General features: G+C 31.5%; 1 protein-coding gene across 1 annotated transcript in view; it reads right to left on the reverse strand.

Annotated features, from left to right (window-relative positions):
• The window catches only part of LOC148618658 (la-related protein 7-like), a 34643-nt gene extending 22752 nt beyond the window's left edge, over positions 1–11891 (reverse strand). Inside the window, exons 1-4 of the mRNA XM_088577774.1 lie at positions 11800–11891; positions 4099–4201; positions 2184–2262; positions 1424–1524 (exon numbers count right to left, since the gene is read on the reverse strand). Coding sequence (XP_088433900.1) covers positions 1424–1524; positions 2184–2262; positions 4099–4191 — 273 coding nt within the window. The 5' untranslated portion in view covers positions 4192–4201; positions 11800–11891. The remainder of the gene's footprint in view (positions 1–1423; positions 1525–2183; positions 2263–4098; positions 4202–11799) is intronic.
• Between the last annotated feature and the right edge of the window lie 85 nt (positions 11892–11976).

Below are 11976 nucleotides of genomic sequence, written 5' to 3' on the forward strand. Positions count from 1 at the left end.
ATGACAAAGAAAAACTCTTAGACATCACAACTATCTAACTACAAATTTATACCTTTTCAACAAACAAAAGAAAAAAGACAATACACTGGTCAAACATTTGCTGGGCTTAACATTTCTTTTCAGGTCTAGAAGGATTCAAATCTGCCTAGCCCTGCTGTCTAGAGTAAAAACCAAACTAATTTCTATCCCTGCAACAGTGTCAGGAGAACAATGTTATAAACTTCATAATGTTGCTTCCAACCAATCAGGCTTTATAGATAATGATAAACAATCACTCAATAACGCCAAATTTTTCATTTCAAATCATCCATGGTGTGATAACGCATATATCTAGCCAAACAAGAAGTAGATAAAATGACCAAATCATTCAGATGTTTGTTTACTACAAACTATCATTTACAGGTCAGTAAGGGACTTAAGATTACTAGTATTATATAGTCCCTGGTTCTACATCTTAGGCTTACAGTTTTTATGAGTAGAAATTGTTAATTTTTTTTACTTGAAACATTATTTATCTACTTTTACCAGTAACCGTTACCTGGAAAATAGCACCTTACGGCACAAATGAAATTGTGAATTTTCATGAATTGGCTCAAAAGCATGATGCCCTATAATAGTAATTCAATTCTTGACAAGCCATACAAGTTGTTTTAATTATTGCATTTTTTCATTCATGCTAATTTTTGTACAATAATTACCTAAATTAAAAATTATAAATACAAGGAACAAGAAAGAACAATGAAGAAAGTTTATGATACTCTTGAAAATATTTCAGCGAGTTAAGTTGCTTTAACAAAAGAAAAAAGAATGCCATAAAAAGAATTTTTATAACCAACTAAAATGTTGAATACTTTTGTCACAAATTATGCTACATTAATGAGTCATGTTTCTGTTGAATCTTTGGGTTTTGGCTATATGAGTGAACACAGGTAAAATTCAATACACAAAATGGACGAGTTGGAAATATTAATAAAAACAAAAAAAGGCCAGTATTGTGGCAAAATAAACACAAAACAATAAATATTCTTTTACTGCATCTTAATTGTAGCAGTAAAAGGTAGAAGATAAAGACAGTCTTTAATAAACTAACATTTACAATTAACACTGCAGTCAATGGCTGTGCAAATATTGGTGTCAATTATCAAGCTCTTGACATTTTGAAGCTGAAATTTTCTTGGTTCACCCTTCCCAGCAGTTGAATTTTAAGCCTAAAAAATTTTACTTATAGGTGTGAATATACAGTATCATTTATTAACAGAGTCAAGGCCTTCCAAAAAAAGCTATTCATTAAAAAGCTTTAGATGTTGAGCTACCCTAGAGCTATGTATTTTTAGAACATCCCTGACTGTACCTAATTCTCACATTAAACAATCACAAAATGTTAGTGTGCTACATGTATCTTCTCCCTTATTTTTATAATTACCTGTAACAGATTGGAATGCTTCAATGCTGTTGCGATCACACTGGTGTCTGATGTTAAATTTTTTATCTTATTAAACTTCAGAAACATGTCTAGCGACAAATCTGAAAAATACAGAATATGATAAATCATGGACTGAAATTACAAAGAAACAACCTTAATTTATTTTCAGAAGAAAATGAACAAGACATTATTATGTTTTTTTTATTTTTGAATTGATGTACAAAATATCAGTTTTGTAGTAGAGAGAAATAATGTAGAGATGTAATGTTCTGTCATAGCAGTTGAAAACAATCAACATTCTGTTTATTAACAACACCATGTTCTATGAAAAATTCACACTAACTTTCAATCCATCCAGTAGTTTCAAAAGAGAAGATTCTCAAAGTTGAAAATGTAAAATTCGGAGGGAAAATCCAAGTCAATGGATTATTTTTAAGCTAAACCCAACTGTTTCTGAGTTATATGCAAAATTCTGCAATTTGACCCCTATGGTATATTTTTGTAACTTTAGCCAAGTTTTCCACTAGATCAAAAATCCCCACACATGGATTGTTAAAAATACCTTAGGTAACATTCATGCAAAGTATGGTTACAATATTTCATGTAGTTTCAGAGAAATAGATGTTAGAAAAAGTTTAAGGAAGATGAAAGACGAAGGACACATAGTGATCGTAATAGCTCACATGGCCCTAGGGGTCTAAAAATGAAGAAGTTGCTGATGTATTCAAATTAACAAACTCATCTAAATACAATAGCATACATCCATCTTCAGTATCATCAATCTGTTTCTTCATAAATCTGTCTCTGTTTAAATTAGAATCACTATAGTAAAACTCCATCTAAAAATATAAGCAATATGTTAGTTTAAACATATTTTATTCAGAAATAATTTGATTACAATAAATTACAAAACATAATAGTAATAAGACATGGATTCAGAAACAAGCATAGCTTATACCAAGTCTGTCTCCTTCATAGCAATATGTTAAGCGAAACTAGACAAATTTCCAACATTGAACAGCTTTAAAGGACAGATTTTTTTGTAGTTATTCAGTTTGTTAAAGTATCTTGGTGTAAACTTTTGATATTATGTACATTCCTATAAAAAAAGACCTGCAAGAACTGTTAAACTCAAAAGAAAATAACACAATCACAAACCAAAAACAATGGATTCTCTAATACAAATTCTACAGTAGCAGTTTTGAATTTGTAGGAGAGGGATCATTTCCAAGGAAGACAGCCAGGTCCTTAGAGGTCTAATTTGTAGGAGGGGGATCATTTCCAAGGAAGACAGCCAGGTCCTTAGAGGTCTAATTTGTAGGAGAGGAATCATTTCCAAGGAAGACAGCCAGGTCCTTAGAGGTCTAATTTGTAGGAGAGGGATCATTTCCAAGGAAGACAGCCAGGTCCTTAGAGGTCTAATTTGTAGGAGAGGGATCATTTCCAAGGAAGACAGCCAGGTCCTTAGAGGTCTAATTTGTAGGAGAGGGATCATTTCTAAGGAAGACGGCCAGGTCCTTAGAGGTCTAATTTGTAGGAGAGGGATCATTTCCAAGGAAGACAGCCAGGTCCTTAGAGGTCTAATTTGTAGGAGAGGGATCATTTCCAAGGAAGACAGCCAGGTCCTTAGAGGTCTAACATCAATGCATGTACATTGTAACTTCAAGTTGGTTTAGAAAATGCATTAACACCATACAAGTGATGAAGTCAAAACTAGAGATCTGTTATTTTTCAGCTGGAAATTTCGTTTGAAAACTGGATTTTTTTTTTCAGCATTTTTTTTGCTGTGTAACAATTCAAATAAGTGTAAAACTTAAGACAACCTGGCATAAAGTGTGTTTCCTTGAGAAAAAAATGCTGAATACTCTATTTGAATAGTTAAAATGACCATTTTCAGCGATTGAATTTCAGAATTTTTTCCACTAGCTTAATTTAGCAAGTACTGAAAATTTACACTTGCTAAATTCAAGTTTTTGGGGTTATTTCTGGACTTAACCCTAATTACATATAGAATTCCAATAGCAAATTTTAGCAAGTGGAAATAATTTCTACTAGCAAAATTGAATTTCAACTTGCAATTAGCAAGTATTTCCCCTTAAATTTTATCACTGCCTTTTGATGGACTAACACTTGAGAGTAATTAATGATTTTATTTAATTATTAACAACAATATTTACATAACAAGAACAGCATTTACATAGATAACTTTATCAAAATAACTTTCATTTTAAAAGTGTCATCACTACAATAGCTACTTTTACATAAATACAGATTCAAAATGATTACATTTAAAAAATGTCAACAGAATAGCCCCAAATTACATAAATTTTCATCAAAATTTTATTTTAAAAAGTCATTACAACAGCTACAACTGTTACATATATACACATTAAAATGCTCAAACAGAAATGTTTTATTCAATCCTCTCAGGCTTTTTCTTCAGTAAATAAAAAATGGTGACCAAGATTTTAAGTTACAATATTTGGAGAGCAGTAGATTTTCTGTTTTAGCGGTGGAAATGTAGGAAGGTTCTAATTCTGGTAAAACTGAATTATTGCGGTTAGGTTCAAATGTATGGTTTAACACAACACAGAATTGCCTAAAACAAAAACATACATTGATATCTATCATATTGGTAGATGCCTTTTTTTTTATTTTCAACAAAATGTAATTACCTGGTCTTTAATTTGTCCATATAAGGATTTCATTCTTTTTCTTGGTTTTTTGTCATGTGCAGCTGCAGACACCTTTGATTCTGTGTCTGTCATTTTTTTTTGTCTGAAAAAAAAAAATCAACAATTCAATGTGGTACGTAAAAGATGCAGTACTAAGTAAGATAAAACTGGTTAGGCTCTTCATTATCCCTTCACAAGAGTTTACTTTTTGGCCAATATTGTACCAGTTGGAATACGACAGGCTAAATATACAGGTCTGCATGTAATTTATAGCATGGACCAGGTGCAACGGTAGGGTAAGCTCCTGGGTCCCTGACCCTCAAAATTCATTTGAAAATCACAACAGGGGAGTCCAGGGGACTTGAGAAAATTCTCAATCCCATTGCCTAAATCTACACTAGTTACAAGATTACTCAACATGAAGTCGGTCTGATTGTTAATTTTTCCAACTTTAATCCAAGCCGTTGACACAATAAAATGACGGCTCAGATGATTAGCGTGTGGTATTATCGGCAAATATAACATGTTAAAAAATAATCAGAGAATAGTAAAATATTTATTTATTGTTAATTAACTGTCCAGTATTGCATTAAAATTAAAAGTCCATTTGATGACAAGACACACATCAGAGACATTGTATACTATTGAAAGTTCTCAAGAAGGTGATTCCTGCGTGCATTGAAAACCACATAGATGCGAACAACCTACATGATGATCATCAATCGGCATATCGTTCATACCATTCTACCGAAACAACACTTCTAAAGGTTCACAACGACATCAAGTTAGCAGTCGATAACAATAACTGCAGTCCTTATCATGCTAGACTGATCGATGTTATAGACCATCAGATTCTTCTGAAACGCTTTCAATATTCATATGGAATCTCAGGTGATGCACTTCTTTGGGTAAAATCATACCTAAGTGATAGAACTCAGCGCATAGTGATTGAATCAGTCAAATCAGACAAGATGAAGCTCAAGTGTGGCCGCAAGGCTCTGTGCTTGGCCCCAGTAAGTATTGCATGTTCGCAAAACAAATAGGACAAATCAGCAAGCGCCAAGGCATGAACTATCATAATTATGCAGACGACTCCCAGGTGTATCTTGTATTTGAGCAACTTCAAAATTGGGACAACATTTCAACATAATTAGAAATCTGTGTGTCCGATATAAGCATGTGGATGATATCCAACATGTTAAAACTCAACAGGGATTAAACAGAACTTATAGTTTTCGCGCCTAAGAACCGACTCAGAGAATTCTCAGATTACAGTTTAACCTTCGATGGATGTTAAGTCAGCGATGCAAATTTCGTTAAAAACCTTGGTGTATTTTTCGACCGAACTTTGGATGTATTAGACCTTTTATTTCGGAAGATGGTTGTAAAACGCTAGTCATCTCGCCTATAACATCCCGGCTTGACTATGGAAATTCATTGCTATATGGCATAAACAATGTAAATATTTCAAAACTACAACGAGTCCAAAACTCAGCTGCACGTTTGATAACGAGGACTAAAAGACATGAACACATCATACCGGTTCTAAAGAGATTACACTGGCTTCCTGTTCAATACAGATGTCAATTCAAACTTTTGATGTATGCTTTTAAGGTTTTACACAGCCACGCCCTAATTTATTTGAAGAAACTGCTCCCTTTATATGTTCCATCTAGACAATTAGATCTGAGAATGAAATGCTTATCAAAAAACGGAGAGTGAAAACAAAAACATATGGTGAAAGACACTTCGATAAATCAGCTGCCACATTATGGAATGGTTTGCCCAGTGACATCAGGAAAATTACATCACTCGAACTATTCAGAAAAAGTGTTAAGACTCATCTTTTTAGACTGGCTTACTCGGATTACATGTGAACATTCTAAGACTCCTAATTTTTGATGAACTATATCTATGTTGTTTTATTTATCTATATTTATTTTGATATAATCATTTAATTTGCTTAAATTTTTAATTCATGATTCTTATTTAATATTTTATTATAAAATCATATTAAGTTTTAAATTTTATTGCTAATTCATTACAGTTCTTTTATAGAATAATTTCAATTTCATTAAAAGTATTTTTTTTATATTTTAGTCAATAGTAAAGATATCCTTTAATTAAATTATTTTTTAAATAGATTTTTACTTTGGATAAATTTTCTATGAATTTTAAATTGAATTTCACTTGTTTTTACCTTCTTTTGTTTAATTTATATTATCTACATATTATTGTTTATATGGTGTATTATTTTTATGTATGTAAGGCACTTAGAGTATATGTAATATTATATAATGCGCTATACAAATATTTTAAATAATAATAATAATATACAATGTGTGCAAGGTTTGTTAAGGGTTATTTTTTTATACATGAGGAAATATTGGTCGGCATCCATCAAAGATTGAAATCATTGAACACACTAATAATTAAAATAAGGATATATATATAGGGTATATTTGAAACATACTTTAAATCAGAAATGTCTCGGGTAAATGCAAAGCTTTTCTCAATGGTCGAAAAAGATGGGCTGAAGACGACTTAACAAGGTGGCCGTCTCGTCCTCGTTTGGACAATGCAGAGGAAGAATTTAGTTCTGGTACAGCCAGTACACCAAAGAAAATTAAAATATTCTATATGCAATGGCTGAAAATGCTTCCTTGGTTGGAGAAATTTGAAGAAGGTGAACAAACTTGTTATCTGTACGTGGTGCAGACGCTAAAAAAATCAGTTCGCTACCGTTGGCAGTACAAGCTAACAACATAAAACCCTTCACTTTTCTTGGGACTCTCTGGATTCCTTACAGGACTTTTTTGTGGAAAGGAAGTGCTGGGACTTGCAATTTTTTGGGAGAAGTGAGAATCCTGCAACTAATTTTACTATAAAAACATAATATCAAACAGTTGAATTAGCTACACCTTTTAATTGAGTAATTGTTAAAAATACATTGTTAAGGCTAGAAAGTGTCACTTTTAATAACATTTTGGACAAAATTATGCAATTAAGAGATATTTTTAACATAAAAGAAATTTGGTTCTTAAAAGTGCTATGCAATTAACAGAAATATGCAATAATTAGGTATGCAATTGAGTGGAATCCTCTGTACATAAATGACTTTACTGGGGTAACGTGTACCGATAGTTGAATAATGCGATTGTAGATTTCATTCATATACATATGTAGATATGCAAATCTGTCCCCCGCAACATTTCCACGTAAATCTCTGGGACATGTTTCTGGTCCAGGAATGCCACCTGTCAGATATAGTAGAGACTATGCCTTGTATTATAGAGAATGAACTTCATTAAATTATGTCTTGAATAATAAACATTAAAAGTAATACATGCTATGATATACAAAGTATAACCCAAAACACATATTTTTCTTATCTGGACTCTTTTATGAGTATGGAAAATAAATAATTTAGACAAGGTTACGATGAAAATAAATAATCTGACTTGCATCAGGTGGGAAATAAAATTTCTGACCTGAAAAAATTGTAAGCACCCCTCCTCTAAGAATCTAATGGTCATCCCCTAATAAACAGATGAAATAATGATGATCATGACTGGCTTATTTGCAACTGTTATCTATTGTAATATATATGTGATAACTAGTAGACAGAAAGTGTCATTTACCTTCTAACTTTTTGTCACTGTATATACATGTATAGCATCAAAATCTATCCTTAGAACCGTTTTACTTTTTAGAATTGAACATGTACTTTTTATTCTGTACCTATCGTTCTAAAATTTTACTGTTCCTGCTAATTAATAATGAGATGATTATATTTTAAACCAATTATAGCATTGGTGTACTCCAATAAGTGGAGGAAGTTATTTGGGGCTAATAAAACATTAGTTATATCAGAGACCTATAATTAAAGAGATAAGAAAGCCAGTTGATCGATGAAACAATCATGCAGCAGAGAACAAGATTACCTGATCTTTCCACTTATTTATTACACTACTTTTTCCCCTTTCGATGAAATAATTTGAAATAATCATCGCAAATGCACAAAAATATAAAATTTGTAAACTGAAGATCATATTCAATTATCTTCAAAAACAAAAAAGTTGTAATAGGTTAATCTAAAAATGAATTTAATTTTGAATTATTTTCATTTTAGTAAAAATCAGAGGGTGGGGTGTAGGTAACTTGTTTTCAATACTTCTTTCTTTCTTTCTTTTGGTAGAAAGAAAAAGAAAAATGGTGTGAACATGAAACTAAGATATCGCAGAATGGGAAACTGGACAGTTTAGGGAGAACCACTAATTGACATATTATATCTCAATTGACATATAATCCACCAATTGGCATAGGTCTCACTAACCACTTCTAACGTTTCCATTACTTTACATGTTAAAAAAGTAATTTTCAAAGTCTCACTGTGAATTCCCAGGACAAATGACATCTTAAAGCTGCATACCGTTGCGAAGCTTGGAAAATAAGGCTTCCAAAATCATTATGCTAATGGTACGATCATAGTATAAATTCTTCACAAAATTTACTTGAATAAATAATACTGAAAATCCACATTTTTACCTGTTCTGCTAACTGACAGCATGGAGGCAAATTACTCACACATGTAAACAATATTCATACACTTTTGTAGTTAATTACATATATGATTTTAAAGTTCACATTCTCAGCTTTATTTTGACTACTTTTAATCATAATACACACAAATAATGCACTTACAATGCATATGTCTAGGTTCAGTGTGTTTTTGGTACTACATAGGGGGGTGGCCATTTGACCCGGAAGTGGTTAGTGAGACCTTAAAAACATTTTATGAGTTTTTATGTTTTTCTGTTTTTACATTTTATGAAAGCTTGTGGTATTGTGAGTCTAATAAGACCAAAACTATCAAAATAAGACATAGGACTACAAAGAAATGGTCATTTTTATATCATGCCCCTCAGTGATATTTTCCCTAAATTACTAAAAAATTACAATTTTAACTAACTTGTCACACCAAATTGATATCTATGATAATTCAAGAAGTTGTAATAGTAAATATCATTTATCATTATGAAAAAAGAACAGATTTCAACAATTTATATCATACCTATTTCATTACTGTGTGACTATTTGAGTACTTTGAATATCCCAAGCAGTGACGTTGTGTATTTCATGGATGACGTCAAGTTATGAGTCACTGTTACTGATAAAAATCTTGTTGCTATGGTGTTTTTTAAATTACCTTGCACAATGCACATCTTAAAATATAGCCAGATTACCAATATCACTATACTGATTTTATGGGAAAATGGAAATAATGACCAGGAAAGGCAATTTTCCTCAAATTATGCATTTCTCTGAAATATGCCATAATTTAATTTATGGTCTCACTAACCACTTCTAACGTTTCCATTACTTTACATGTTAAAAAAGTAATTTTCAAAGTCTCACTGTGAATTCCCAGGACAAATGACATCTTAAAGCTGCATACCGTTGCGAAGCTTGGAAAATAAGGCTTCCAAAATCATTATGCTAATGGTACGATCATAGTATAAATTCTTCACAAAATTTACTTGAATAAATAATACTGAAAATCCACATTTTTACCTGTTCTGCTAACTGACAGCATGGAGGCAAATTACTCACACATGTAAACAATATTCATACACTTTTGTAGTTAATTACATATATGATTTTAAAGTTCACATTCTCAGCTTTATTTTGACTACTTTTAATCATAATACACACAAATAATGCACTTACAATGCATATGTCTAGGTTCAGTGTGTTTTTGGTACTACATAGGGGGGTGGCCATTTGACCCGGAAGTGGTTAGTGAGACCATATACAAGGATAGACTAATTGACATATAATTTACTATTTTCTCAAAAAAAAACCCTATGTCACAAATTAGGGTTCCCCTGAAAAAATACATAGAAAAATATAAAATACTCCAAATGAAGAACGCCCAAAACGTTTTTAGGGGAAAAAATGGCTAGAAAACACAATTTTAACAGTTATTTTTACATTGAAAACGTTTAAATTTTTTTTCCACATAATACGGATGTCCCATGAAACACAGTGAATTACGTTACAATTTTGTAATGAAAATGTAACTGACACATATGGTACATCTATGTGAGGAAAAATAACATAAAATAATAAACAATACGAAAATGAATGATTCACACATAAAGGAAAACGTTTTTATTGAAAAAATACATGATTTCTATCTTTTTACCAAATGTGCATTTAATTGTGAATTACATTACAGTGTCTCTTGCATCTGTTAATGGAAGTAGCAAACTTTCCATACTCTTAATTATACACACACCAATGTCAGTCATAAATGACGCTTAAACAGATTTTTCAGGTGCTACATATTTTTCACATCCTTGTTAAAGCACAAGTTATGTTATTTTATGGAATCACATTACAGTAATTTCTTTTAAATGGATAAAAAACACTGTTCTCTGAACAAATTAACTATAAATCAATATTAGTCACATCGCCTATTATACGGGCATCTTTAGAAAGGAAGTTTTGACGCGGGAACAATTGTAAAGGCATTCCTGATGTAAACATTCCCTCTAGTCATAGGTGTGCTTAATTTCTTTTAAAAGCAATTATTTAGATATGATTAATTTTCAGTTTAATTTAACTTAAAATCGGAGAATAGATGTATTGTAAGATGTTATGACAATAGGATATTGCTATGTATGATATATAAATCAAGCATTGGTATATATTACGGTGTAATGTAATTTACAACATTGTAACGTAATTCACTTGTTCATAAACTGTTTATTTTGAATACAGAAAATGGTTTTACATGACAACTTGTCACGAGAAATATTAAATTAATGCTAAACAAAGATAGAAATACCTTTCCAAAAGCAAAAGCCATTCAAAAATGATTTAATCATTGCAAAAATTTAAGTAAGCACAAAAACGATATGCTAGCTTCTTCGTGAACTGATATAGATAAATTATTTTGTGTTTTTGTTTTATTCAGATCACTTGAAAACAAGGAATATAAATTGAAATCAAGCATCACTACAATAAAATATTTGATAATGCACCTTTGAGCATATACCAACAATCAATTTCAATTTCTCAGCTATATAGATAACATATTTCTTTAAACAATCCTAGTTTTGGGGATTTGGTACATCACATCTATCCCAAAGAACTTGAAATAAAGGACACTACAGACAATGTAAAGTCAGCCTCATATCTTGACCTAGACACGTAGAGATTGGTGGTAAATGAAAACTGTTGACCAATCTTTACGACAAACGTGATGACTTTTCATTCCGCATTGTCAACTTTCCATTCATCTGTGGCAACATCCCTTCAGCACTTGGTTTGTGTTGTGTATTTATTATTTATCTGTCGAATGATATCATTTGAAGCACAGTTTTGAATAATTATATGATGAAACTATTATTAGGGCACTTTAACTGAATTTGAATGCTTTGTCAATTACTTAAGGACAAGATCTTGTTCCCCACCACATGACAATGTGAGACTTCGGACAGTTGTAAATTTGTTTAATTACAGAGCTACGGTTATATTTAATCCCAGAAGTTAAAGAGAAGAAAAAAAGACATAACAAAATCAAGACAGCATACTATATTTATAAAACTGAAGTGCAATGCAAAATGTTGAGGAAGTGACAGAATAAGTAATAGTCAACAGATCCGTCCATATTTATCCTGTGTTTTGCAATACCTATATCTAGGTCCAACTGATACTGCAGAAACGTACGATATTTGTCCCTTTCAAATTTCGTGCACTCTGTGAAAAGGGAGACAACCTTGATTTCCTGCGAAATCTAAAATTTGTTAAGATGATTTTGATTGGCAAATGGAATTTATATAACCAATCATCGATACGCTATTATCTACG

The sequence above is a fragment of the Perna viridis genome, chromosome 4, assembly GCF_037379345.1.
Source record: "Perna viridis isolate PV_CMFRI_1.1 ecotype Kerala chromosome 4, ASM3737934v1, whole genome shotgun sequence".
Lineage (NCBI taxonomy): Eukaryota > Metazoa > Mollusca > Bivalvia > Mytilida > Mytilidae > Perna > Perna viridis.